This window comes from Drosophila bipectinata, chromosome 3L (assembly GCF_030179905.1).
Source record: "Drosophila bipectinata strain 14024-0381.07 chromosome 3L, DbipHiC1v2, whole genome shotgun sequence".
In the NCBI taxonomy this organism is placed as follows: Eukaryota; Metazoa; Arthropoda; class Insecta; order Diptera; family Drosophilidae; genus Drosophila; species Drosophila bipectinata.
The window spans coordinates 9083549-9108914 of NC_091738.1; the positions used below are offsets into that span (position 1 = coordinate 9083549).

The 25366-nt window shown below is 39.3% G+C and overlaps 5 protein-coding genes and 2 long non-coding RNA genes across 13 annotated transcripts; 5 read left to right on the plus strand and 2 right to left on the minus strand.

Annotated features, from left to right (window-relative positions):
• The first annotated feature begins 96 nt into the window (after positions 1-96).
• Positions 97-2155, plus strand: ais (DExD-box helicase 52). Of its 2 annotated transcripts, XM_070279324.1 has the most exons (4): positions 97-225; positions 278-1632; positions 1688-1853; positions 1887-2155. In XM_070279324.1, exons 1-4 carry the CDS (start codon positions 163-165, stop codon positions 2085-2087), a joined length of 1785 nt encoding a protein of 594 aa, XP_070135425.1. In that variant the 5' UTR covers positions 97-162; the 3' UTR covers positions 2088-2155. The 2 variants fall into 2 exon arrangements, with proteins under 2 accessions (XP_070135425.1, XP_070135424.1); XM_070279323.1 differs by having other exon boundaries at positions 1688-2155.
• A 124-nt stretch (positions 2156-2279) lies between these two features.
• On the plus strand, positions 2280-4530 carry NUCB1 (Nucleobindin 1). The gene is made up of 2 exons (XM_017234589.3): positions 2280-2666; positions 2728-4530. Exons 1-2 carry the CDS (start codon positions 2412-2414, stop codon positions 4222-4224), a joined length of 1752 nt encoding a protein of 583 aa, XP_017090078.2. The 5' UTR covers positions 2280-2411; the 3' UTR covers positions 4225-4530.
• Positions 4176-5382, minus strand: LOC138926194 (uncharacterized). Of its 2 annotated transcripts, none has more exons than XR_011442574.1 (4): positions 5186-5382; positions 5041-5132; positions 4837-4974; positions 4176-4786 (listed from the first exon to the last, which is right to left on the minus strand). It is a non-coding gene; the product is annotated as an uncharacterized lncRNA (long non-coding RNA). The 2 variants fall into 2 exon arrangements; XR_011442573.1 differs by having other exon boundaries at positions 4837-4990; positions 5186-5375.
• Positions 5383-16700: 11318 nt separating this feature from the next.
• LOC138926401 (uncharacterized) lies at positions 16701-17487 on the plus strand. 2 transcript variants are annotated; one of them, XR_011442910.1, is made up of 4 exons: positions 16701-16863; positions 16927-17030; positions 17095-17293; positions 17348-17487. It is a non-coding gene; the product is annotated as an uncharacterized lncRNA (long non-coding RNA). The 2 variants fall into 2 exon arrangements; XR_011442911.1 differs by lacking the exon at positions 16927-17030.
• Positions 17488-18499: 1012 nt separating this feature from the next.
• On the plus strand, positions 18500-25292 carry LOC122320952 (uncharacterized). 4 transcript variants are annotated; one of them, XR_011442794.1, is made up of 5 exons: positions 18738-18780; positions 22117-22307; positions 22376-22683; positions 22746-23095; positions 23166-23420. XR_011442794.1 is itself a non-coding variant. In XM_070280031.1 (4 exons), the coding sequence occupies exons 1-4, from the start codon at positions 18753-18755 to the stop codon at positions 22389-22391; spliced, it is 177 nt and encodes a 58-aa protein (XP_070136132.1). In that variant the 5' UTR covers positions 18500-18752; the 3' UTR covers positions 22392-22482. The 4 variants fall into 4 exon arrangements, 1 of the variants encoding a protein (XP_070136132.1); XR_011442795.1 differs by lacking the exons at positions 18738-18780; positions 22117-22307; positions 22376-22683; positions 22746-23095; positions 23166-23420 and adding exons at positions 23960-24244; positions 24303-24610; positions 24672-24699; positions 24758-24932; positions 24986-25292; XM_070280031.1 differs by lacking the exons at positions 22746-23095; positions 23166-23420 and having other exon boundaries at positions 18500-18780; positions 22117-22214; positions 22273-22307; positions 22376-22482.
• LOC108120626 (protein new-glue 2) lies at positions 20734-21230 on the plus strand. Its single transcript, XM_043210399.2, has one exon. The coding sequence runs from the start codon at positions 20753-20755 to the stop codon at positions 21191-21193; it is 441 nt and encodes a 146-aa protein (XP_043066334.2). The 5' UTR covers positions 20734-20752; the 3' UTR covers positions 21194-21230.
• On the minus strand, positions 21253-21954 carry LOC108120697 (uncharacterized). Its single transcript, XM_017234441.3, has 3 exons — positions 21735-21954; positions 21549-21671; positions 21253-21494 (listed from the first exon to the last, which is right to left on the minus strand). Exons 1-3 carry the CDS (start codon positions 21879-21881, stop codon positions 21288-21290), a joined length of 477 nt encoding a protein of 158 aa, XP_017089930.1. The 5' UTR covers positions 21882-21954; the 3' UTR covers positions 21253-21287.
• Positions 25293-25366: the final 74 nt, after the last annotated feature.

Sequence of the window (25366 nt, forward strand, 5' to 3'; positions counted from 1 at the left end):
ATGTTAGAACCAATTCAAATGTAGCGCCAAAAACATCTGGCAGCTCTATTTGGCGGTTAACAGAGCTATGTTATTAAATATTTTTACTTCTTCTGGCAACGCTTTTGAAAACACAAATCCAAAAAACGTGCATTATTTTGAAAGGAAAACAACAAACGAAAAATGGATGAGCACGATATATTCAAGTTGATTACTGCGGGTGTACGCTTCACCAAAAAGCCCAAGGTATGTATAGTCTAGTAAGTTATGGGTTTCATTAATAAAACCACGTTTTTAGACAGTGCCTCAAAAAGTGGCACCGGTTGTCCAGATTCCCCAACAACAAAATCAAGTGAAGAGTGAAGATAACTCAGAGGACGATGCAGAGGAGCCCTCAGAATTCAGATTACTTAGTGGAGAAGCCGCAGAGCCAAAACGCAAGAAGCCGAAAAAAGAAAAGGCGCCTTCAGCGGACGAACTGGCCGCAAATGAGGCTGCTGAAGTCCGGAAACTAAATAACATCAGTGTGCTGGGAAAGAATGTGCCAGCTCCTTTGACTAGTTTCGAGGACCTGACCAAGGACTACAAGCTACTCCCACGCCTTCAGCAAAATGTGCTTTCCCGCGGCTTTGCCCAGCCCACTCCCATTCAGATGCAGGCCTTGCCGGTTCTCCTGCAACGTCGCGCTCTAATGGCCTGTGCACCAACTGGATCCGGAAAGACGCTAGCCTTCCTAACTCCACTCATCAACGGCCTAAGAGCTCACAAAACCACTGGCCTGAGAGCTCTGGTACTAGCGCCCACACGAGAATTGGCCCAACAAATATATCGCGAGTGCGCGGAGCTCACCCGGGAAACTGGGCTTCGCACCCATTTCATCAGCAAGGTGAGCGAGGCAAAGCAAAAACATGGCACTGAATGTAAACAGCGTTACGACATCTTGGTCTCCACACCGAATCGAGTGAGGTTCCTGCTTCAACAGCAGCCGCCTCTGTTGGATTTGTCTCAAGTGGAGTGGTTTGTTCTCGACGAGGCTGATCGATTAATGGAGGAAGGACAAAACAACTTCAAAGAGCAGTTAGACGACATTTATGCGGCCTGCACGAATCCATCAAAGTGTGTGGCCTTCTTCAGTGCCACATACACAGTTCCCGTGGCCAAATGGGCCCTTAGACACCTCAAAAACCTAGTGCGAGTCACCATTGGCATACAGAACACCGCCACTGATTCAGTGCAACAAGAATTATTGTTTGTTGGATCGGAGAGCGGAAAGTTGGTGGCCGTGCGAGACCTGGTGCGTCAGGGCCTTCAGCCGCCGGTGCTGGTCTTCGTCCAGAGCAAAGACCGCGCGAAACAGTTATTCGAGGAGCTTCTCTACGATGGCATCAATGTGGACGTGATCCATGCCGAACGCAGCCAGCATCAGCGGGATAACTGCGTGCGAGCCTTCCGCGAGGGAAGTATTTGGGTGCTTATCTGCACAGAACTTATGGGAAGAGGTATTGACTTTAAGGGAGTCAATCTGGTGATCAACTACGACTTCCCGCCAACGACTATATCGTACATCCATCGCATTGGACGAACTGGAAGGGCAGGTCGACCTGGTCGGGCCATAACATTCTTTACTCAGGACGACACCGCGAATCTTAGAAAGTAAGGGTGAACTTTGATTTATTTAATTATTTTTAATTGACTATTTCACTCTCAGCATTGCCCAGATTATTAAAAATTCCGGAGGTACCGTTCCCGAATATATGCTACAAATGAAAAAGGTTCGTAAGTCGGAGGCTAAGATGCGCGCCAAGAAGCCTCTAGATCGCGAGGACATTACGACTAAAATTCGTCCGGAAGGAAAGGACGATTCGAAGCAAAAGGCAGCCAAAGGAAAAGAGGATTCCAAGCAAAAGTCAGCCAAAAGAAAAGACGAGTCAAAACAAAAGTCAGCCAAACATAAAAAAATTGAAAAAACAGAAAAGGTTTTGAAAAAAAGAAAAAATATCGAGAATTCCTTAGGGACCAAGTTGAAAAAACTTGAGAAAGTTAAAGGTGATTTAAAACCGCAAATTAAAAGAAATCTAATGGGAAAATTAAAGAAAACAAAAGCATAACCGTAAAATTGTTAAACTAAGTTTAAAATAGGAACTGAAATAAAAAAGATTGTTAAATTAATCGTATATTTTAAATTTCAATATTTAAACTCCTGCTAACAGTGGGTTAACAGAGCTCTGCTTAAAAAAGAGTGTTGAAAAACGCACTATAAAATAGTTGTACTTTAAATGGGCAAAGAATATCGATAAATTTCCAATTTGTTATAGTATCAACAACACTAGCTCCGACACGTCAGAATATTTCCGAATTTAGTTAATTATTTGCACAGCTGTCGGATTTAGTAAAAACTTCAAGTACACTCCCAAAGAAACACACTACCAGACATGCCGCGGAACGTGGCCCTGTTGGGCCTGGCTTTGATTGCCTTGATTTCCATTTCCTGGGTCTCTGCACTGCCCGTCACTCAGAACAAAAAGGCTGACAAGGACACCAAGGAGGCTGATGCCAGCACCCCGGCTCCCGCAGACGTAGAGACGTCTCTAGAGTATGAACGCTACCTACGAGAAGTCGTGGAGGCCCTGGAGGCTGATCCCGAGTTCCGCAAAAAGTTGGACAAGGCCCCTGAGGCAGACATTAGGGTACGATTAAGAGAGATTTCTCTACCATATAGAATCAATATCTTAATTTTCCTATTTACAGAGCGGAAAGATTGCCCAGGAGCTGGACTACGTGAACCATCATGTACGTACCAAGCTGGATGAGATCAAGCGCCGCGAACTTGAGCGTCTGCGTGAACTGGCCAATAAGGCCTTTGAGCTGTCCAACGACATTGACCGAAAGCACCTCAAAGTGCCCCAGCATTTAGACCACGAAAACGAGCACACCTTCGAGATTGAGGACTTGCGCAAGCTGATCCAAAAGACCTCCGACGACCTCGCAGAGGCTGATCGGAAGCGGCGAGGCGAGTTCAAGGAGTACGAAATGCAAAAGGAGTTCGAGCGCGAGGCACAAAAAAAAGAAATGGACGAGGAGTCGCGCAAGAAGTTTGAAGCTGAAGTCAATGCCAAGGAACAGAAGCACAAGGACCACGAGAAGCTTCACCATCCTGGCAATAAAGCCCAGCTCGAGGAGGTGTGGGAGAAGCAGGACCACATGGATAAAAATGACTTTAATCCCAAGACCTTCTTCTCCATCCACGATGTTGATAGCAATGGTTACTGGGACGAGGCGGAGGTAAAGGCCTTATTCGTTAAGGAGCTGGACAAGGTCTACCAGAGCGATCTTCCCGAGGACGATATGCGGGAGCGGGCAGAAGAGATGGAACGCATGCGGGAGCACTACTTCCAGGAAACTGATACTAACCACGATGGACTCATCAGTATTGAAGAATTTATGGCCCAGACCACCAAAGAGGAATTCCAGAAGGACCCCGAGTGGGAGACTATCGATCAGCAGCCCCAGTATACCCATGAAGAGTATTTAGAGTACGAACGCCGGCGCCAGGAGGAAGTACAGCGTCTGATTGCCCAAGGTCAGTTGCCGCCGCATCCAAACATGCCACAGGGCTACTACGCAGCACCACATCCCGAAGGTGTAGCCTACCAGCAAGTTCCACAGCCAGGAGGCCAGCTTCATTACCAACAGCCCGATCAGATACACCATCAGCAGCAGCAGCAATACGCTCAACAACAGCAACAGTATCAGCAGCAGTATGGACAACAACCCGTGCAGCTGCATCCTAATCAGGTGTACCAGCATGCTGGCCAGATCCCTCAGCAGCAGCCACAGCCCGTTTATCAGCAGCAGCAACATCAGGCAAACTACCAGCAACAACAGCAGCCTATCTACCAGCAACAGCAGCAACAGCAACCAATTTATCAACAGCAACAACAGCCTGTGCAGCAGCAGCAGCAACCTGTGCAGCAGCAGCAACAGCCTGTGCAACAGCAGCAACAACCTGTGCAGCAGCAGCAACAACCTGTGCAGCAGCAGCAACAACCCGTGCAACAGCAGCAACAACCTGTGCAACAGCAGCAACAACCTGTGCAACAACAGCAACAGGCACCTGTGCAACAGCAGCAACATCCACAAGATTCCAATCATAGTCCTCCGCTTACTCAAAATCAACAGGCTCCCATTCAACAACAACAAAAGGACCAGATAAGCCAACCAGCGCAACAACAGCAGAAACACTAAACATTCCGTACTGACACATTTGCATTTCGAAATGTTAGCGATGCGTTATTAAATTGTGGTTATGAGAACACAATGTGATTGGACTGAAATAGCGAACATTAAACCATTATCTCAATATAATTACATTTATCTCTCATTGGCAATGATACAAGTATTCGAAAATGATATACCACAAAAGTATAGTTTTATTTCTTTTTCAATAATCTTGTTCTCATTCTGCAACATTGCATAGGCGCAACTTTTTTAAACGAATTTTTTGTACATATGAGTTTTGTAGCAACAAATAATTAAAGCATTTCCACGGGATGTCTTTATTTTTATACTAAAAAAAGGGGGCAATTTGAGAAACCAGAATCTTATACCAATTTATTCGAACCCGATCACAGATGCAGCTAGTCAAACTATACCGTCCTTCTCCACATACGCCATACTTCTATAGAATAGAACCACCTACACATTTTTTCCCCTAGACAATCGGGTCGCCGCCAGTCACGGGATGCCTCTTCATTCTTTATATCACTTCCAAAGAAATACAGCGACACAGTTATAAATACCAAGAATCCTGTGTATTATATTTGTTGAAATAAAGTCGATGGGTGTGCGAAGACTCACCCGTCAATACAATACTCGATAGGAGATATGCAAAATCTAACAGAATATTATGCGCATCCCAATGTCTTAGCGTCGAAATCGACAAGTGTATCCCAACTATGATGGTGGCAGGAAACAGTATTCCGACGGCTATCCATACTAATGTATGATGAAACTACAAATTATTTGGACAGTAATTTTGCTCTTATTTAATAAAGATCTCACCACAATGGCACCCAATAATAGAGAAATTCCCGCCAAGACTAAAAAGTTGCATGCTCCAAAAAATAATATATCAACCAGATCAAAGATGCGTACTGCGGACAAATAAGATTATAATTTGATTAAATTCAAAAATGATCATATTTACATCCGAATGCTAGCGCTAAAGGAAACGCTATCCCGATTAAAATAAAAACTATGCCATATATAAAGGACTCAAATCGGTTCGAACGGTGAAAGAAACACATTCTTTGACCTTCTTAATTTTAAATTTTGCTTTACAAAAATTACCCATAATAACAAAAAATGTATTTTTATTTTTGAAATTGAAACTAAAAGGTAAGGACATGCGATTAAAAATTATTTCACAAACTCATAACTTTTCTAAACTATTAAGGATTTAATATACAAATTGTATCAGGATGGTGATGCATGATTAATGAAAATATAAGTCTTTCTTATTTTCCTACTTTTGCCCCTCCGATAAGCCTCAACTCAGCTTATAATATCCGATCAGAAAAAAAACTAAGGCTCCCCTATAAAATTGTGGGTTTTCCTAATATCCGTACTTTTGCCCCTTCCGATGGCCATAGCTCTGCCCATTTGTATCCGATCAGGAAACAAAGTACCATTCAGTAATCAGCGAGCCCAGAAGCGAATTTCCCCATTCAAAACAAGGGGCTCCCCTATAAAATTTTGGCTTTTCCTAATTTCCGTACTTTTGCCCCTTCCGATGGCCATAGCTCTGCCAATTTGTATCCGATCAGTAAACAAAGTACCATTCAGTAATCAGCGAACCCAGAAGCGACTTTCCCCATTCAAAACATTGCTTGAATATCGTTTTCAAAATTTTCGAATTTTTTCCAAGGGGCTCCCCATATGGCCATAGCTCTGCCAATTTGTACCCGATCAGGAAACAAAGTACCATTCAGTAATCAGCGAGCCCAGAAGCGAATTTCCCCATTCAAAACAAGGGGCTCCCCTATAAAATTTTGGCTTTTCCTAATTTCCGTACTTTTGCCCCTTCCGATGGCCATAGCTCTGCCAATTTGTATCCGATCAGTAAACAAAGTACCATTCAGTAATCAGCGAACCCAGGAGCGACTTTTCTTATTCAAAACATTGCTCAAATATCGTTTTCAAAATTTTCGAATTTTTTCCAAGGGGCTCCCCTATAAAATTGTGGGTTTTCCTAGTTTCCGTACTTTTGCCCCTTCCGATGGCCATAGCTCTGCCAATTTGTATCCGATCAGGAAACAAAGTACCATTCAGTAATCAGCGAACCCAGGAGCGACTTTCCTTATTCAAAACATTGCTCAAATATCGTTTTCAAAATTTTCGAATTTTTTCCAAGGGGCTTCCCTATAAAATTGTGGGCTTTCCTACTTTCCGTACTTTTGCCCCTTCCGATGGCCATAGCTCTGCCAATTTGTATCCGATCAGGAAACAAAGTACCATTCAGTAATCAGCGAACCCAGGAGCGACTTTCCTTATTCAAAACATTGCTTAAATATCGTTTTCAAAATTTTCGAATTTTTTCCAAGGGGCTCCCCTATAAAATTGTGGGTTTTCCTAATTTCCGTACTTTTGCCCCTTACGATAGCCATAGCTCTGCCAATTTGTATCCGATCAGGAAACAAAGTACCATTCAGTAATCAGCGAACCCAGGAGCGACTTTCCTTATTCAAAACATTGCTCAAATATCGTTTTCAAAATTTTCGAATTTTTTCCAAGGGGCTCCCCTATAAAATTGTGGGTTTTCCTAGTTTCCGTACTTTTGCCCCTTCCGATGGCCATAGCTCTGCCAATTTGTATCCGATCAGGAAACAAAGTACCATTCACTAATCAGGGAACCCAGGGGCGACTTTCCTCATTCAAAACATTGCTCAAATATCGTTTTCAAAATTTTCGAATTTTTTCCAAGGGGCTTCCCTATAAAATTGTGGGCTTTCCTAGTTTCCGTACTTTTGCCCCTTCCGATGGCCATAGCTCTGCCAATTTGTATCCGATCAGGAAACAAAGTACCATTCAGTAATCAGCGAACCCAGGAGCGACTTTCCTTATTCAAAACATTGCTTAAATATCGTTTTCAAAATTTTCGAATTTTTTCCAAGGGGCTCCCCTATAAAATTGTGGGTTTTCCTAATTTCCGTACTTTTGCCCCTTACGATAGCCATAGCTCTGCCAATTTGTATCCGATCAGGAAACAAAGTACCATTCAGTAATCAGCGAACCCAGGAGCGACTTTCCTTATTCAAAACATTGCTCAAATATCGTTTTCAAAATTTTCGAATTTTTTCCAAGGGGCTCCCCTATAAAATTGTGGGTTTTCCTAGTTTCCGTACTTTTGCCCCTTCCGATGGCCATAGCTCTGCCAATTTGTATCCGATCAGGAAACAAAGTACCATTCACTAATCAGGGAACCCAGGGGCGACTTTCCTCATTCAAAACATTGCTCAAATATCGTTTTCAAAATTTTCGAATTTTTTCCAAGGGGCTCCCCTATAAATTTGTGGGTTTTCCTAATTTTTGTACTTTTGCCCCTTCCGATGGCCATAGCTCTGCCAATTTTTATCCGATCAGGAAACAAAGCACCATTCAGTAATCAGCGAACCCAGAAGCGACTTTCCTCATTCAAAACATTGCTTAAATATCGTTTTCAAAATTTTCGAATTTTTTCCAAGGGGCTCCCCTATAAAATTGTGGGTTTTCCCAACTTCCGTACTTTTGCCCCTTCCGATGGCCATAGCTCTGCCAATTTGTATCCGATCAGGAAACAAAGTACCATTCAGTAATCAGGGAACCCAGAAGCGACTTTCCTCGTTCAAAACATTGCTTAAATATCGTTTTCAAAATTTTCGAATTTTTTCCAAGGGGCTCCCCTATAAAATTGTGGGTTTTCCTAGTTTCCGTACTTTTGCCCCTTACGATAGCCATAGCTCTGCCAATTTTTATCCGATCAGGAAACAAAGTACCATTCAGTAATCAGGGAACCCAGAAGCGACTTTCCTCATTCAAAACATTGCTTAAATATCGTTTTCAAAATTTTCGAATTTTTTCCAAGGGGCTCCCCTATAAAATTGTGGGTTTTCCTAGTTTCCGTACTTTTGCTCCTTCCGATGGCCATAGCTCTGCCAATTTGTATCCGATCAGGAAACAAAGTACCATTCACTAATCAGGGAACCCAGGGGCGACTTTCCTCATTCAAAACATTGCTCAAATATCGTTTTCAAAATTTTCGAATTTTTTCCAAGGGGCTCCCCTATAAAATTGTGGGTTTTCCGAATTTCCGTACTTTTGCCCCTTCCGATGGCCATAGCTCTGTCAATTTGTATCCGATCAGGAAACAAAGCACCATTCAGTAATCAGCGAACCCAGAAGCGACTTTCCTCATTCAAAACATTGCTTAAATATCGTTTTCAAAATTTTCGATTTTTTTCCAAGGGGATCCCCTATAAATTTGTGGGTTTTCCTAATTTTTGTACTTTTGCCCCTTCCGATGGCCATAGCTCTGCCAATTTTTATCCGATCAGGAAACAAAGCACCATTCAGTAATCAGCGAACCCAGAAGCGACAAAGTACCATTCAGTAATCAGAGAACCCAGAAGCGACTTTCCTCATTCAAAACATTGCTTAAATATCGTTTTCAAAATTTTCGAATTTTTTCCAAGGGGCTCCCCTATAAATTTGTGGGTTTTCCTAATTTTTGTACTTTTGCCCCTTCCGATGGCCATAGCTCTGCCAATTTTTATCCGATCAGGAAACAAAGCACCATTCAGTAATCAGCGAACCCAGAAGCGACTTTCCTCATTCAAAACATTGCTTAAATATCGTTTTCAAAATTTTCGAATTTTTTCCAAGGGGCTCCCCTATAAATTTGTGGGTTTTCCCAACTTCCGTACTTTTGCCCCTTCCGATGGCCATAGCTCTGCCAATTTTTATCCGATCAGGAAACAAAGCACCATTCAGTAATCAGCGAACCCAGAAGCGACTTTCCTCATTCAAAACATTGCTTAAATATCGTTTTCAAAATTTTCGAATTTTTTCCAAGGGGCTCCCCTATAAAATTGTGGGTTTTCCTAATTTTTGTACTTTTGCCCCTTCCGATGGCCATAGCTCTGCCAATTTGTATCCGATCAGGAAACAAAGTACCATTCAGTAATCAGCGAACCCAGAAGCGACTTTCCTCATTCAAAACATTGCCTGAATATCGTTTTCAAAATTTTCGAATTTTTTCCAAGGGGCTCCCCTATAAAATTGTGGGTTTTCCTAATTTCCGTACTTTTGCCCCTTACGATAGCCATAGCTCTGCCAATTTGTATCCGATCAGGAAACAAAGTACCATTCACTAATCAGCGAACCCAGGGGCGACTTTCCTCATTCAAAACATTGCTTAAATATCGTTTTCAAAATTTTCGAATTTTTTCCAAGGGGATCCCCTATAAATTTGTGGGTTTTCCTAATTTTTGTACTTTTGCCCCTTCCGATGGCCATAGCTCTGCCAATTTTTATCCGATCAGGAAACAAAGTACCATTCAGTAATCAGCGAACCCAGGGGCGACTTTCCTCATTCAAAACATTGGTTAAATATCGTTTTCAAAATTTTCGAATTTTTTCCAAGGGGCTCCCCTATAAAATTGTGGGTGTTCCGAATTTCCGTACTTTTGCCCCTTCCGATGGCCATAGCTCTGCCAATTTGTATCCGATCAGGAAACAAAGTACCATTCAGTAATCAGCGAACCCAGAAGCGACTTTCCTCATTCAAAACATTGCCTGAATATCGTTTTCAAAATTTTCGAATTTTTTCCAAGGGGCTCCCCTATAAAATTGTGGGTTTTCCTAATTTCCGTACTTTTGCCCCTTACAATAGCCATAGCTCTGCCAATTTGTATCCGATCAGGAAAGAAAGTACCATTCACTAATCAGCGAACCCAGGGGCGACTTTCCTCATTCAAAACATTGGTTAAATATCGTTTTCAAAATTTTCGAATTTTTTCCAAGGGGCTCCCCTATAAAATTGTGGGTTTTCCGAATTTCCGTACTTTTGCCCCTTCCGATGGCCATAGCTCTGCCAATTTGTATCCGATCAGGAAACAAAGTACCATTCAGTAATCAGCGAAACCAGAAGCGACTTTCCTCATTCAAAACATTGCCTGAATATCATTTTCAAAATTTTCGAATTTTTTCCAAGGGGCTCCCCTATAAAATTGTGGGTTTTCCTAATTTCCGTACTTTTGCCCCTTACGATAGCCATAGCTCTGCCAATTTGTATCCGATCAGGAAACAAAGTACCATTCAGTAATCAGGGAACCCAGAAGCGACTTTCCTCATTCAAAACATTGCTTAAATATCGTTTTCAAAATTTTCGAATTTTTTCCAAGGGGATCCCCTATAAATTTGTGGGTTTTCCTAATTTTTGTACTTTTGCCCCTTCCGATGGCCATAGCTCTGCCAATTTTTATCCGATCAGGAAACAAAGTACCATTCACTAATCAGCGAACCCAGGGGCGACTTTCCTCATTCAAAACATTGGTTAAATATCGTTTTCAAAATTTTCGAATTTTTTCCAAGGGGCTCCCCTATAAAATTGTGGGTTTTCCGAATTTCCGTACTTTTGCCCCTTCCGATGGCCATAGCTCTGCCAATTTGTATCCGATCAGGAAACAAAGTACCATTCAGTAATCAGCGAACCCAGAAGCGACTTTCCTCATTCAAAACATTGCCTGAATATCGTTTTCAAAATTTTCGAATTTTTTCCAAGGGGCTCCCCTATAAAATTGTGGGTTTTCCTAATTTCCGTACTTTTGCCCCTTACGATAGCCATAGCTCTGCCAATTTGTATCCGATCAGGAAAGAAAGTACCATTCACTAATCAGCGAACCCAGGGGCGACTTTCCTCATTCAAAACATTGGTTAAATATCGTTTTCAAAATTTTCGAATTTTTTCCAAGGGGCTCCCCTATAAAATTGTGGGTTTTCCGAAATTCCGTACTTTTGCCCCTTCCGATGGCCACAGCTCTGCCAATTTGTATCCGATCAGGAAACAAAGTACCATTCAGTAATCAGCGAACCCAGAAGCGACTTTCCTCATTCAAAACATTGCCTGAATATCGTTTTCAAAATTTTCGAATTTTTTCCAAGGGGCTCCCCTATAAAATTGTGGGTTTTCCTAATTTCCGTACTTTTGCCCCTTACGATAGCCATAGCTCTGCCAATTTGTATCCGATCAGGAAAGAAAGTACCATTCACTAATCAGCGAACCCAGGGGCGACTTTCCTCATTCAAAACATTGGTTAAATATCGTTTTCAAAATTTTCGAATTTTTTCCAAAGGGCTCCCCTATAAAATTGTGGGTTTTCCGAATTTCCGTACTTTTGCCCCTTCCGATGGCCATAGCTCTGCCAATTTGTATCCGATCAGGAAACAAAGTACCATTCAGTAATCAGGGAACCCAGAAGCGACTTTCCTCATTCGAAACATTGCTTAAATATCGTTTTCAAAATTTTCGAATTTTTTCCAAGGGGATCCCCTATAAATTTGTGGGTTTTCCTAATTTTTGTACTTTTGCCCCTTCCGATGGCCATAGCTCTGCCAATTTTTATCCGATCAGGAAACAAAGTACCATTCAGTAATCAGCGAACCCAGAAGCGACTTTCCTCATTCAAAACATTGGTTAAATATCGTTTTCAAAATTTTCGAATTTTTTCCAAGGGGCTCCCCTATAAAATTGTGGGTTTTCCTAATTTCCGTACTTTTGCCCCTTACGATAGCCATAGCTCTGCCAATTTGTATCCGATCAGGAAACAAAGTACCATTCACTAATCAGCGAACCCAGGGGCGACTTTCCTCATTCAAAACATTGCTTAAATATCGTTTTCAAAATTTTCGAATTTTTTCCAAGGGGATCCCCTATAAATTTGTGGGTTTTCCTAATTTTTGTACTTTTGCCCCTTCCAATGGCCATAGCTCTGCCAATTTTTATCCGATCAGGAAACAAAGTACCATTCAGTAATCAGCGAACCCAGAAGCGACTTTCCTCATTCAAAACATTGCCTGAATATCGTTTTCAAAATTTTCGAATTTTTTCCAAGGGGCTCCCCTATAAAATTGTGGGTTTTCCGAATTTCCGTACTTTTGCCCCTTCCGATGGCCATAGCTCTGCCAATTTGTATCCGATCAGGAAACAAAGTACCATTCAGTAATCAGGGAACCCAGAAGCGACTTTCCTCATTCAAAACATTGCTTAAATATCGTTTTCAAAATTTTCGAATTTTTTCCAAGGGGATCCCCTATAAATTTGTGGGTTTTCCTAATTTTTGTACTTTTGCCCCTTCCGATGGCCATAGCTCTGCCAATTTTTATCCGATCAGGAAACAAAGTACCATTCACTAATCAGCGAACCCAGGGGCGACTTTCCTCATTCAAAACATTGGTTAAATATCGTTTTCAAAATTTTCGAATTTTTTCCAAGGGGCTCCCCTATAAAATTGTGGGTTTTCCGAAATTCCGTACTTTTGCCCCTTCCGATGGCCACAGCTCTGCCAATTTGTATCCGATCAGGAAACAAAGTACCATTCAGTAATCAGCGAACCCAGAAGCGACTTTCCTCATTCAAAACATTGCCTGAATATCGTTTTCAAAATTTTCGAATTTTTTCCAAGGGGCTCCCCTATAAAATTGTGGGTTTTCCTAATTTCCGTACTTTTGCCCCTTACGATAGCCATAGCTCTGCCAATTTGTATCCGATCAGGAAAGAAAGTACCATTCACTAATCAGCGAACCCAGGGGCGACTTTCCTCATTCAAAACATTGGTTAAATATCGTTTTCAAAATTTTCGAATTTTTTCCAAAGGGCTCCCCTATAAAATTGTGGGTTTTCCGAATTTCCGTACTTTTGCCCCTTCCGATGGCCATAGCTCTGCCAATTTGTATCCGATCAGGAAACAAAGTACCATTCAGTAATCAGGGAACCCAGAAGCGACTTTCCTCATTCGAAACATTGCTTAAATATCGTTTTCAAAATTTTCGAATTTTTTCCAAGGGGATCCCCTATAAATTTGTGGGTTTTCCTAATTTTTGTACTTTTGCCCCTTCCGATGGCCATAGCTCTGCCAATTTTTATCCGATCAGGAAACAAAGTACCATTCACTAATCAGCGAACCCAGAAGCGACTTTCCTCATTCAAAACATTGGTTAAATATCGTTTTCAAAATTTTCGAATTTTTTCCAAGGGGCTCCCCTATAAAATTGTGGGTTTTCCTAATTTCCGTACTTTTGCCCCTTACGATAGCCATAGCTCTGCCAATTTGTATCCGATCAGGAAACAAAGTACCATTCACTAATCAGCGAACCCAGGGGCGACTTTCCTCATTCAAAACATTGCTTAAATATCGTTTTCAAAATTTTCGAATTTTTTCCAAGGGGATCCCCTATAAATTTGTGGGTTTTCCTAATTTTTGTACTTTTGCCCCTTCCGATGGCCATAGCTCTGCCAATTTTTATCCGATCAGGAAACAAAGTACCATTCAGTAATCAGCGAACCCAGAAGCGACTTTCCTCATTCAAAACATTGCCTGAATATCGTTTTCAAAATTTTCGAATTTTTTCCAAGGGGCTCCCCTATAAAATTGTGGGTTTTCCGAATTTCCGTACTTTTGCCCCTTCCGATGGCCATAGCTCTGCCAATTTGTATCCGATCAGGAAACAAAGTACCATTCAGTAATCAGGGAACCCAGAAGCGACTTTCCTCATTCAAAACATTGCTTAAATATCGTTTTCAAAATTTTCGAATTTTTTCCAAGGGGATCCCCTATAAATTTGTGGGTTTTCCCAACTTCCGTACTTTTGCCCCTTCCGATGGCCATAGCTCTGCCAATTTTTATCCGATCAGGAAACAAAGTACCATTCACTAATCAGCGAACCCAGGGGCGACTTTCCTCATTCAAAACATTGCTCAAATATCGTTTTCAAAATTTTCGAATTTTTTCCAAGGGTCTCCCCTATAAAATTGTGGGTTTTCCGAATTTCCGTACTTTTGCCCCTTCCGATGGCCATAGCTCTGCCAATTTTTATCCGATCAGGAAACAAAGCACCATTCAGTAATCAGCGAACCCAGAAGCGACTTTCCTCATTCAAAACATTGCTTAAATATCGTTTTCAAAATTTTCGAATTTTTTCCAAGGGGATCCCTTATAAATTTGTGGGTTTTCCTAATTTTTGTACTTTTGCCCCTTCCGATGGCCATAGCTCTGCCAATTTTTATCCGATCAGGAAACAAAGTACCATTCAGTAATCAGCGAACCCAGAAGCGACTTTCCTCATTCAAAACATTGCCTGAATATCGTTTTCAAAATTTTCGAATTTTTTCCAAGGGGCTCCCCTATAAAATTGTGGGTTTTTCTAATTTCCATACTTTTGCCCCTTCCGATGGCCATAGCTCTGCCAATTTGTATCCGATCAGGAAACAAAGTACCATTCAGTAATCAGCGAACCCAGAAGCGACTTTCCTCATTCAAAACATTGCCTGAATATCGTTTTCAAAATTTTCGAATTTTTTCCAAGGGGCTCCCCTATAAAATTGTGGGTTTTCCTAATTTCCGTACTTTTGCCCCTTACGATAGCCATAGCTCTGCCAATTTGTATCCGATCAGGAAACAAAGTACCATTCACTAATCAGCGAACCCAGGGGCGACTTTCCTCATTCAAAACATTGGTTAAATATCGTTTTCAAAATTTTCGAATTTTTTCCAAGGGGCTCCCCTATAAAATTGTGGTTTTTCCGAATTTCCGTACTTTTGTCCCTTCCGATGGCCATAGCTCTGCCAATTTGTATCCGATCAGGAAACAAAGTACCATTCAGTAATCAGCGAACCCAGAAGCGACTTTCCTCATTCAAAACATTGCCTGAATATCGTTTTCAAAATTTTCGAATTTTTTCCAAGGGGCTCCCCTATAAAATTGTGGGTTTTCCGAATTTCCGTACTTTTGCCCCTTCCGATGGCCATAGCTCTGCCAATTTTTATCCGATCAGGAAACAAAGCACCATTCAGTAATCAGCGAACCCAGAAGCGACTTTCCTCATTCAAAACATTGCTTAAATATCGTTTTCAAAATTTTCGAATTTTTTACAAGGGGCTCCCCTATAAAATTGTGGGTTTTCCGAATTTCCGTACTTTTGCCCCTTCCGATGGCCATAGCTCTGCCAATTTGTATCCGATCAGGAAACAAAGTACCATTCAGTAATCAGCGAACCCAGAAGCGACTTTCCTCATTCAAAACATTGCTTAAATATCGTTTTCAAAATTTTCGAATTTTTTCCAAGGGGCTCCCCTATAAAATTGTGGGTTTTCCTAATTTCCGTACTTTTGCCCCTTACGATAGCCATAGCTCTGCCAATTTGTATTCGATCAGGAAACAAAGTACCATTCACTAATCAGCGAACCCAGGGGCGACTTTCCTCATTCAAAACATTGGTTAAATATCGTTTTCAAAATTTTCGAATTTTTTCCAAGGGGCTCCCCTATAAAATTGTGGGTTTTCCGAATTTCCGTACTTTTGCCCCTTCCGATGGCCATAGCTCTGCCAATTTGTATCCGATCAGGAAAGAAAGTACCATTCAGTAATCAGCGAACCCAGAAGCGACTTTCCTCATTCAAAACATTGGTTAAATATCGTTTTCAAAATTTTCGAATTTTTTCCAAGGGGCTCCCCTATAAAATTGTGGGTTTTCCTAATTTCCGTACTTTTGCCCCTTCCGATGGCCATAGCTCTTGCAAATTCAAAATTCTGCCAAGTTTTTTATTAAAAACATTATGTAAAAAAACTATTACAGAAATATCAATATACACACAAAATATATTTTACGTCGTCGAGAGGTTTTTTAGTTGATTGGTTTAAGCCCTGAAAACATAAGCCTCATAAAAGCATGCTACGATTTCAATAAATTTGATTCTAATGATTAGAATTAAGAGTTGAATGCACTTCAAAAATTCCAATTACGTCGAGAAAGTTGTAAATAGGAGAACAACGATACAAAAGCATTGTAATGGAAACAAAAGTTAAAGTATCAATGGTTATTCCTGTGTTTTCCCAGCATCCATTAGGGGGTCTGGTTGGCTATAAATATCCACTCTCTCGGTCCAGATCTCAAACTTGTCGATCCCGAACAGATACCATAAACAAAATGCGCTGTGCGCTGGCTTTTTTCTTGGCTGTTTTAGCCACGATTCTCGTCCTGAGTCTGCCGCCCTCCGATGCCGCTTCGTCATCATCGTCTACCAGTTCTTCCGCTACGACCACGACAGTCTCTTCGACTACCACAACAGATACTACCACCACCACCGAGTCCTCCTCCACAACAACAAGTACCAAAACCAAAAAGAAGCATCACCACCGCCGTCGACGTGTTATCATCCGCCGTGTGGTCGTCCGCCGGGGTGAAGAGGGCGGCAAGGATGGAACCAAGAAACGCCGCCGTGTCGTAGTCCGTGTACGCAGGACAGTCAACTAAAAACCACGGTTCAATAATGGCTATTAATTATATTTTGTGTATTTATCTAAAAAAAATAATAAAGCTGTTGCATCGTGAATTAATTTTGTCTTTAAATAGAAAATGTTTGTTAAGCGTTAGGACTTTGGACTTTTTAAAACAGAAAATGCTTAGATATATACACTCAAGATTTCAAAGTCAGACAAATATAAAAATTTATAAAATAAAATCCAAAAAAATGTGCAAAAGCTACAAAACTCCGATGTGCGGCTTGATGATTTTCGGAATGTTTATGATGATGATACCAGCAATATTTTTAATTTTGTTATCCCCACAAGGTATTTTTAAGTGAAGATCAAAAACTGTCCCAAATATTGAGTAGCAATTTTTACCTATATTAGTGAAGGAAAAACAGTCATGGGATTGGTTTATCTCATATGGAATTCTACTTTTGTGGCCCGTATACCATTTATTTTTTATTTTAGTTCTAATCGCCTGCCAAAAAGTAATTGTTTTACTATCCATTTTGCATAAAATGACGTGTAATACAATGTTTATTTTTATTTAAGCCTTTTTTAAATGGTATGATTCCGATAACTTTCACATGGCTTGTATTCGGTCACCTTATTTGCCTTTATCTATTGCTGAACGCCTCTCATTTCCTAAGCTGGTACAAATTTCCAACACATACAGGAGCAAATAGCCCTGGAAAAAATAATAGATTGTATTATGATCGAGACGATATGTGGTGGATTTTTGTTTCCTTTGGTAAGTTTTCTATATATCCTTGATTTCTTATAATTAAATCATTTCGTTTTATAGCTTTTACCTGGTTTAGTTTTACGTTACAAATAGCATATAGTATGCACATAAGAAATCTATATGGACTTACCAGTTTTGGATGTCGATCTCGATGAGCTTGCAGGAACCTTGGGTTTTGAATTTACATATATTAAAAGAACAGAAAAGATACTTTTTTGAGAAAGAGAAATCTGGTTGTACTTCCCATTTTAAAAGTATGTCGGAAACCTCGACCCTGACTATTCCTTAGCTTGTAATAGAAGAGGCCATGCTGTATTGTATATCATTACTAAAGTAAAAGTTAGCCAAGCGTAAACTATAAATACAAAAATATTAACCTAATGATTTTCATTCAAATTACCAACTTACTTTCGCCGAAAAGGATCCATCCGATTTCGGGATACTTGTAGGAATGTTCGTAGTGTTTGCATTTTTTTAAAAGTTGGAAAGACAAGTCCGGGAAGTCGTACCAATGCACAGAATTCACGAACCCACAGTTGAGAAGTAAAAAGATGAGAGTTATATGGGATACTACTATCCAGACAATAGCACTCACGCGAGGTAATTTTGGATATCGCTGTAATTGGATCCTATATTAACAAACTTAACACTATAAAACAATATAATTAATTACGTCTGCCAATAATATTGTGACTATCAATACAAAAGTAAATACTGGCCATAAAGAAATAATCAAGAACGCCATTAAAGTTTGATAAAATGGGCGCCCCTCGCCTTGCAGATTTTTTCATATTTATAGAAAATAAAGGCATTTATTAAAATATTTTCTTAAAAATAAGATTGCTTTTCAAAATATCTGTTATTATAGAAAGTATAACATCTTTGGCATATGAACCTTGGGGGGCGAGAAAAAGAATCAATGGTAGCATCATATAAATGGACAGGAGAGCAGTCACGCTTAATTTTAGAATTAAAAGGTTTGAAACCATTTTTGAACTTTGACAAATTACTGAAACAATTTAGACCTTGACTAACAAATCTTGAAAAGCCTGTTTGATCTTAAAGCAAAAATCACATTGAAACTTTAATATTAGTTATTTTTTTTATCTTTAGTTTTAAACTTTTTATTTAAGAAAAGACATGTGACAAAACTTAACCCCTGCGGCGTTTGGTCTTCTCAGTTGTAGCATGTCTATGGACCTTTTTCTTGATGATGATGCGCCTTCGTCTTCGGCGATGGACTGTTTTTTTGGTGGTGTTTGGTGTTTTGGTTGTGGATTTTGTTGTTGTGGGAGCTAACGTAGTTGTTGTAGTATCAGTTCCTGTACCGGTTCCGGTACCTGTACCTGTGCCAGTTCCAGTTCCTGTACCTGTTCCTGTACCTGTACCAGTTCCTGTACCTGTACCAGTTCCTGTACCTGTACCAGTTCCTGTTGTAGCTCCGGAAACCTTGGGTACCACGTAGATGGCCAAAACAGCCAGAGATATTGCCAGTAAGAGTTTCATTATAAAATATTAGTCCGACAGACGGTTGGAAACTGTGAAAAAACCATATCTACCCACTCTATTTATATTTTTTCAATCACAGGTGCAAATCTATCACATTGCGTCAATGCGAGTGGAAAATTTTAAAACTTGTAAATTTAACTATATACATATAACGTTTATTTAAATCCACTTGTCACAATTTTTAGCTAGATATAATATTAACCTTTCTTTTAAATATTTTTATTTAGCTATTCTTTTGATATGTGTTTGCTTTTCCAAATATTTACAGTCCTTTGGCAGCTGTCTGCACCACCCAGTTAGGGAAATATTGACGCTCCATAAATATTTTTGTATTCAACAGAATCTCTTTTATTATCTCTTAGCAACTATATTTAGACAATGATATAATATACAAAGTCTTTTAAATCTAAATTTGTTTTCAAGTATAAAATGTAATTAAATTAGATGTAAATTTGTTGTTATGCAAAAATGCCATTTAACTGGTCAAACTTCGTGAAAATGTTTAAAAGTAAATTTTAGTATCTCCCATAATTTTAAAGTAAATAGAAAAATGATCCTTACTAGGACATAGGTGTACAAAAATACCCCAAAATAGTGAATACATTAAAACTGTTATAGAAATGCAAGGACAAATTTTAAATCTTCAAATTCATTTTATTTTGTCTGCTCAAGGGGACTATTTAAATTTAAAAAAATGATTTAATCAGCCCCTTTCACGCCTCCTTTCGCCGGCAGCACGTCTGTGGATAATTCGCCGCCTGATAATGCGGGGCCTTCTGTGGCGGTGCACAGTCGCAGGTGCCGGTGCTGTGGTGCTTGTTGAAGTTGTGGTTTCAGTTGTTGTTGCATCAGTTTCTGTTCCGGTTCCAGTACCTGTACCTGTCCCACTTCCGGTTCCTGTCCCAGTGGCGGTTCCGGTTGCGGAGGGTACGTAAGGAGCCATATAGATGGCCACAAGAGCCAATGTTAGGACCAGATAAGCCTTCATTTTGAATCTGGTTCAATGTATAAACTATTACTGGCCAGAGGTTGTTGATTCCCTTCAATTTATAGTCCGCACCCTAGTGTAAAGCTAATGAAAGTGCGTAAAAGTTGCGGAAAGTTTTCAGACTTGTAATACAACAATAGCTGGATAAATATGCGACACCTTCGACTTTATTGGTCTACATTTCACCTGTTCTTGTCTACAATATTTTTTTGTGCTTGTTTAGAAATTTGTTATATCATTTTTTGTGTCAATATTATCTTCAGATCTTTTGTTGATTAACAGTACTATTATTTCGCACTTAGCTATACACCGAACGAAATTTTTGTGATAAAATTGACGGACACATTTTTTTGACTAAAATTTAGACATATGTATGTATTTTATATAAATTTTTACCCTAAAAGTAGATTACATTCTTGCTTGGTCATGTGCTCTTCTTTCGGGCTTTACCTTATTAAGTATTTTTAAAGTAGTTTTTAAGATGCTATATGTTAGTATCCCTGATAGAAGATATCCATTGACAAAACAAATAAATAAATGAATGAGTTATTTAATATTATTGAGCTATTTAAATCGGTTACCTTTATTTTAAAACTCTTAAATCTCTTTTGCAAACTTCTTTCATGAAATGCTACTATATTGCGTTGTTTCATTTCTTTTGTTCTTTTGTGTTTCAACTAATTTTTAAATAAAGGTGGAGCTCCCGCCATCTTAAGAAAGAAATGTGTTTCAGCTATTGTCTGTAATTTCTTTTGTGACAATAGCAGTTTGGCACAAAAATAAAATAATGTGATTACTACATACATTGTTCAGTAGTTGGAATTTCCAAAGTCAGTGGGAAGCATATTTGGTCCGCAAACATTTAATATCTGGCAGATCATATGAGGCTGGAGAGTCTTTAACTATAAATAGTCGGCATTTTTCTACCGTTAAGACATTCCAAAGTTAAACCCAAAAGAGAAACCAAGATGCGTCCAATCCTAGCGCTATCCCTGGTCATCCTGGCCTCATTCATTGCGTTGTCCCGGCAAGCCTCGACTCCCGCCTCGTCATCAACGCCGAGCTCCTCGTCTCCCTCGTCTAGTTCAACTCCTAGTTCGTCATCTCCAACCAGCTCATCACCCTCGAGCAGCTCCTCCTCAGATACCGCAACCACAACCACCACAACAACCACGACAACCACAGCAGCCACCACCACAACCGAAAAATCCAAGAAGCATCGCCGCCGCCATCGCCGTCGTCGTATCATCATCATCCGTCGGGAACGCGGGGATCGCGATGGCGAGGGTCGCCGCAGAAACCGCAGGCGCGAAGATGGCGAAAGCAGCGGAAGCGGAAGTGGCCGCATCGTGAGGCGTGTTCGCGTCCGTGAGCGTCGCTTCAGGCGTTCGGGACGTCGTTTCGCTTAAATTCTCAACCCAAACTCGAAATAAATCACAAAACTCAGCAGAAAATGATAAATAATTTTTTTTATTAAAATAACTCCAAATTTTGTGAGCAAGCCTAGAATGGAGGCTTCTCAATTCCACATTCATCGGGCTTTTTGAAAACCAATGCATACGCGAGAACAGGATGCACATTTCCTACTTCCGATGCCGTCGAAAGGAGGGAGTGTGTAGAAGGACTCTCCATAAACAGCATCTCAGCATCAAACTTGCTCCAACGTCCCATTCTAAGCTGCTCCTTAACATACTTAACTTGGTCGTTAATCTGGAAGATAACATTTTTCAGTGACTAATCGTATTGTAAAATAATCCATATTACCATAGGCACTAGCAGGGGAGTACGGCAACAATTAAAAAAGTCAGCCACAAATTTCCGGATATCTTTAGGCTGGGGTTTAGCATTCAGAGCTTGATGCAGTATAACCCGGATTATGGCTCGAATCTTAAATGACAATCAAAAGATACATATGTATATGCAAATAGAATAAATTTATAAAATAAGAACCTCGGGGTGCTGACAAAGGTATTCCCAATTGCCGCGGCGCAATTCCTTTTGAATGCTCGGTATGGATTTATAGTGTTTAATGGCCTGAGAGTCCCATGTGCCAAGATCCCAGATTTTGTTAAAGTTGGGCTTATGAGCATTCGCCATTCTCAAAAATTTTTCTTGCTTACAGTAATTTAGATAATAAACAAACAACAAAACAAAAGAATTGAAGTTAGAGCAAATGCCCACTAAAAATTTTAATTGGTTAAAACTTCACATTAGGATTGAAAAAAGTATCTGGTAATATCTTGTCATTTTTCTCAGTTTTTCTTAAAAAATTTACCAAAAAAATTTAATGCCTAAATTTATTAAATTATGAACTTTGTTTTATTTTTTTCAGTCTTTGTGTCCATCATACAAGGCTACTTATTCTATATTTCGACTCCTAAATATGATATACCTGCCACGTGGAATCGGAACTACGGTGCAGAAGATGTCGTAAGAGAAATCAATGCGAAGCGAGCTTATGTTGAATTCCCCCAATTGGTATTTTCAGCATCGCTTTCCGAAGAATGCAAGATTTATGCAGACGTAATGTTATGTCCGATTATCGTTAAAATTATCAGCAAAAATATTAAAACCAGGTTTCTTATTCTCAGTTGTTGTCTGATATGAACATTCCGGCACAGAGAAATTATTTCGTGGAAGCGAAAAGAAACTATATGTGTGATCAAATGGGTTATAAACTAAATGATAATCTGAACACTACAATTACTGAAAATATTTGCGAATATGATTTTCCAAAGCATTTTTTCGTCGAATATTGGTATACGTTTGGACGTAAGGCCTATATGTGCCCTGTAAAAGAGAAAAATCCCGAAATCAAGTCATTGGCCGATAAATATACTGCAATGATGTGGAAGTCTTCACAATATATTGGTGTAGCAATAGTCCCTAAAAACAAGGCGTAAGAAATTAGTTTTTTTTAATAACTAATAATAGTAATAAATATAAACGGTATACAAACAGAGAAAAATACACGAAAAGACTCGTGGTGGTAAGATTTCACCCACCTGGTAATCAATATGGCGAGTTTGAGCAAAATGTCCCATTAGCTACTCATGGAAATTGGGCTACAAAAGCTAATCGACACTTCATTATTGAGCTAATCCTGATTTGTTTCTGGACTGCCGTAATATTTAATGTACCTTTATATGTCTGAGCCACCATGCAACGGATTGGATTGCTTTTCAATATATTGGATTGGATTGCCTTAACCAGGCCTCATTAATCCTAATCGTTGAGATCCAATTTCCTCTATAAGGAGGCAATATATGGACAATCCTATCCGAACGAGTCGTTGGATAGTGGAACCAAAGGTAAGGCCAAGGACGAAGTTATGTAATTATAATGAATATGAATTTGTTCATCGAATTATCCGGCTTATAGATTTTATTCAGCTGACAAGGTTCCTAAGGTGATGGACTGAAAAATTTACTGCAATGATGTGAAAATCTTAAATGTTGGTACATGGCAATCAAAATCTAATTAAACCACATTGAATAGAATGTGCTTTTGGACTGTGGCTATTTTAAAAGATGAGACATCGAGTAAAAATTTCCTGTATCATATGATGTACATAGCTCTGTAAATATACTATGTAATAACGATTTTATTATTTCTGATATAAATATTTATACCCTTGGGGAGTGAATTTTTTTTTCACAAATTTGGGATGTTGTAAAGCTGGGACTTAGAATGCAGTATGTCTCGGACTATGACTCCAATATAAAAGGACATGGAAAGTACTCAAAATACATAAGGCCATTTTCTGAAAATGATCAACCAGGATCGAAAATTTTAGTTTTAAATCATTGAATTGTGTGTAATTATAAAGAATTGACAAATTTTTCATAATGCAACAGTTTTATAAAATATCTCAGCTGTTTTAATAGAAATATTAGCTTGTAAATTTAATTATTTTTAACGGCATTATGTAAATATATACTTTATACTTTGTACAAAATATCTTTATTATGGTCCCACAAGAGAAGCTTAGTTAAAGTGTGGGGGGAAGAGATAGGTCTCTTGGAAGATAATACAGTCGGGAAACTCGAGAACAGCCGTGTTTTCTTGTTGTTCTAGCTTACCCATATCCCACTTCTAGATAACCCATATGGGTTATGTCTATATTGCTACTTAAAAATTAAAAACAAGGTAATGGTTAAAATTTCACAATATGTAAAAAAGTATCAGGTAATATCTTGTCAAAACTCCAAAAATTTAACAAAAAAAATGTGATAAAATAAATTTATTAAAATATGAACATTGTTATATTCTTATTAGTCTTCGTGGCCATTGTACAAGGTCACTCTTTTAGTCCTTCAATTGATATACCTACAAAGTGGAATCGAGACTATGGGGTGGAGGATGTCGTGAATGATATCAATAATAAACGAGCTTCGGTTGGCTACCCCACATTGACACTTTCAAAACCGCTTAGCATCGAATGTAGCCTTCATGCAGGCGTAATAATATCGGCGCAAATATTGACAAAAATATTAAAACACGGTTTTTTACTCTTAGGCTCTGGTGCTTATGAACATTCCGGATCAGAGAAGCTATATCGTAGATGCAAAAAGAAACCGTATCAGTGATCACATGGCTTACAAACTAAATGATGATCAGAACACCACAATTGCTGAAAATATTTGTGAATACGATTACCCCAAGCATTTTTTTGTCGAATATTGGTATACGTTTGGGCAAAAGGCCTATGTATGTCCTGTAAAGGACAAAATTCCCCAAGTTTTGTCATTGGGACGTAAATATTCTGCAATGATGTGGAAGTCTTCACAGTTCATTGGTGTAGCAATAGTCGATAAAAAAGAAGAGTAAGTAATTATGAGTTCTTTCCAATAATTAATAAATATAATATAAATCCTATACTCATAGTCAAAAGCTTACAAAAAGGCTTGTAGTGGTAAGGTTTCACCCACCTGGTAATCAAGTTGGCGAATTTAGCAAAAATGTCCCATTAGGCGATAATAAAACTAATGGGGCTTCAAAATCTGGTTGGCAACGTATTATTGAGCTAAGCCTGATCTGTTCCTGGATTATCGTAATTATCAATGTGCCTTTATTTGTCTGAGCCAACATCCAACGGATTGGATTACTTCCCAACATATGAAGTGTGTAGGGCTGCCCATATATTACGTAATTAATCATTTTTAAATGTTTGAACCCGGCTTAACTTTTCAAATTTCTAGCTCCATTATTGGGCAGACCTAATTACCACTATTAGGAGGTAATATATGGGCGATCCTATTCTAACTTTCCGAACTAAAGGTAAGGCTACGGGCGAAGATTCGAAATTGGAAAAACCAGATGAAAGGGTTCCTGATGTGAGAAAAATGACTGTTAAATTTACTGATATGATGTGGAAATCTTCTCCAAAGACTGTAGATAAATTTCAAGGTATTGTTACAAAAAATGTCGTTGTGGTAAAACTAATTCCTCCGAGCAATCAACATGGAAAATATTTGTATTTAGAAAATAAAATAAAAGATAAAAAGCTACCAATGAAATGAAATGAATTCTGTATGAAATCCGCTACAGAATCCGATAGAAATTATTTTGTCACATTGAAT

Bases quoted from the DNA above. Each gene is read 5' to 3' on its own strand.
- NUCB1 (XM_017234589.3), top strand. From the start codon at position 2,412: ATGCCGCGGAACGTGGCCCTGTTGGGCCTGGCTTTGATTGCCTTGATT. The intron at 2,667-2,727 runs GTACGATTAAGA...TCCTATTTACAG, and splicing joins CCCCTGAGGCAGACATTAGG to AGCGGAAAGATTGCCCAGGA.
- ais (XM_070279323.1), top strand. From the start codon at position 163: ATGGATGAGCACGATATATTCAAGTTGATTACTGCGGGTGTACGCTTC. The intron at 226-277 runs GTATGTATAGTC...CCACGTTTTTAG, and splicing joins GCTTCACCAAAAAGCCCAAG to ACAGTGCCTCAAAAAGTGGC. The intron at 1,633-1,687 runs GTAAGGGTGAAC...TTTCACTCTCAG, and splicing joins GACACCGCGAATCTTAGAAA to CATTGCCCAGATTATTAAAA.
- LOC122320952 (XM_070280031.1), top strand. From the start codon at position 18,753: ATGGCCAAAACAGCCAGAGATATTGCCA. The intron at 18,781-22,116 runs GTAAGAGTTTCA...TATTTTTTTCAG, and splicing joins AACAGCCAGAGATATTGCCA to TCTTTGTGTCCATCATACAA. The intron at 22,215-22,272 runs GTAAGAGAAATC...TGGTATTTTCAG, and splicing joins ACTACGGTGCAGAAGATGTC to CATCGCTTTCCGAAGAATGC.
- LOC108120697 (XM_017234441.3), bottom strand. From the start codon at position 21,881: ATGGCGAATGCTCATAAGCCCAACTTTAACAAAATCTGGGATCTTGGC. The intron at 21,672-21,734 runs GTTCTTATTTTA...TTGTCATTTAAG, and splicing joins ACCTTTGTCAGCACCCCGAG to ATTCGAGCCATAATCCGGGT. The intron at 21,495-21,548 runs GTAATATGGATT...GTTATCTTCCAG, and splicing joins CTCCCCTGCTAGTGCCTATG to ATTAACGACCAAGTTAAGTA.
- LOC108120626 (XM_043210399.2), top strand. From the start codon at position 20,753: ATGCGTCCAATCCTAGCGCTATCCCTGGTCATCCTGGCCTCATTCATT.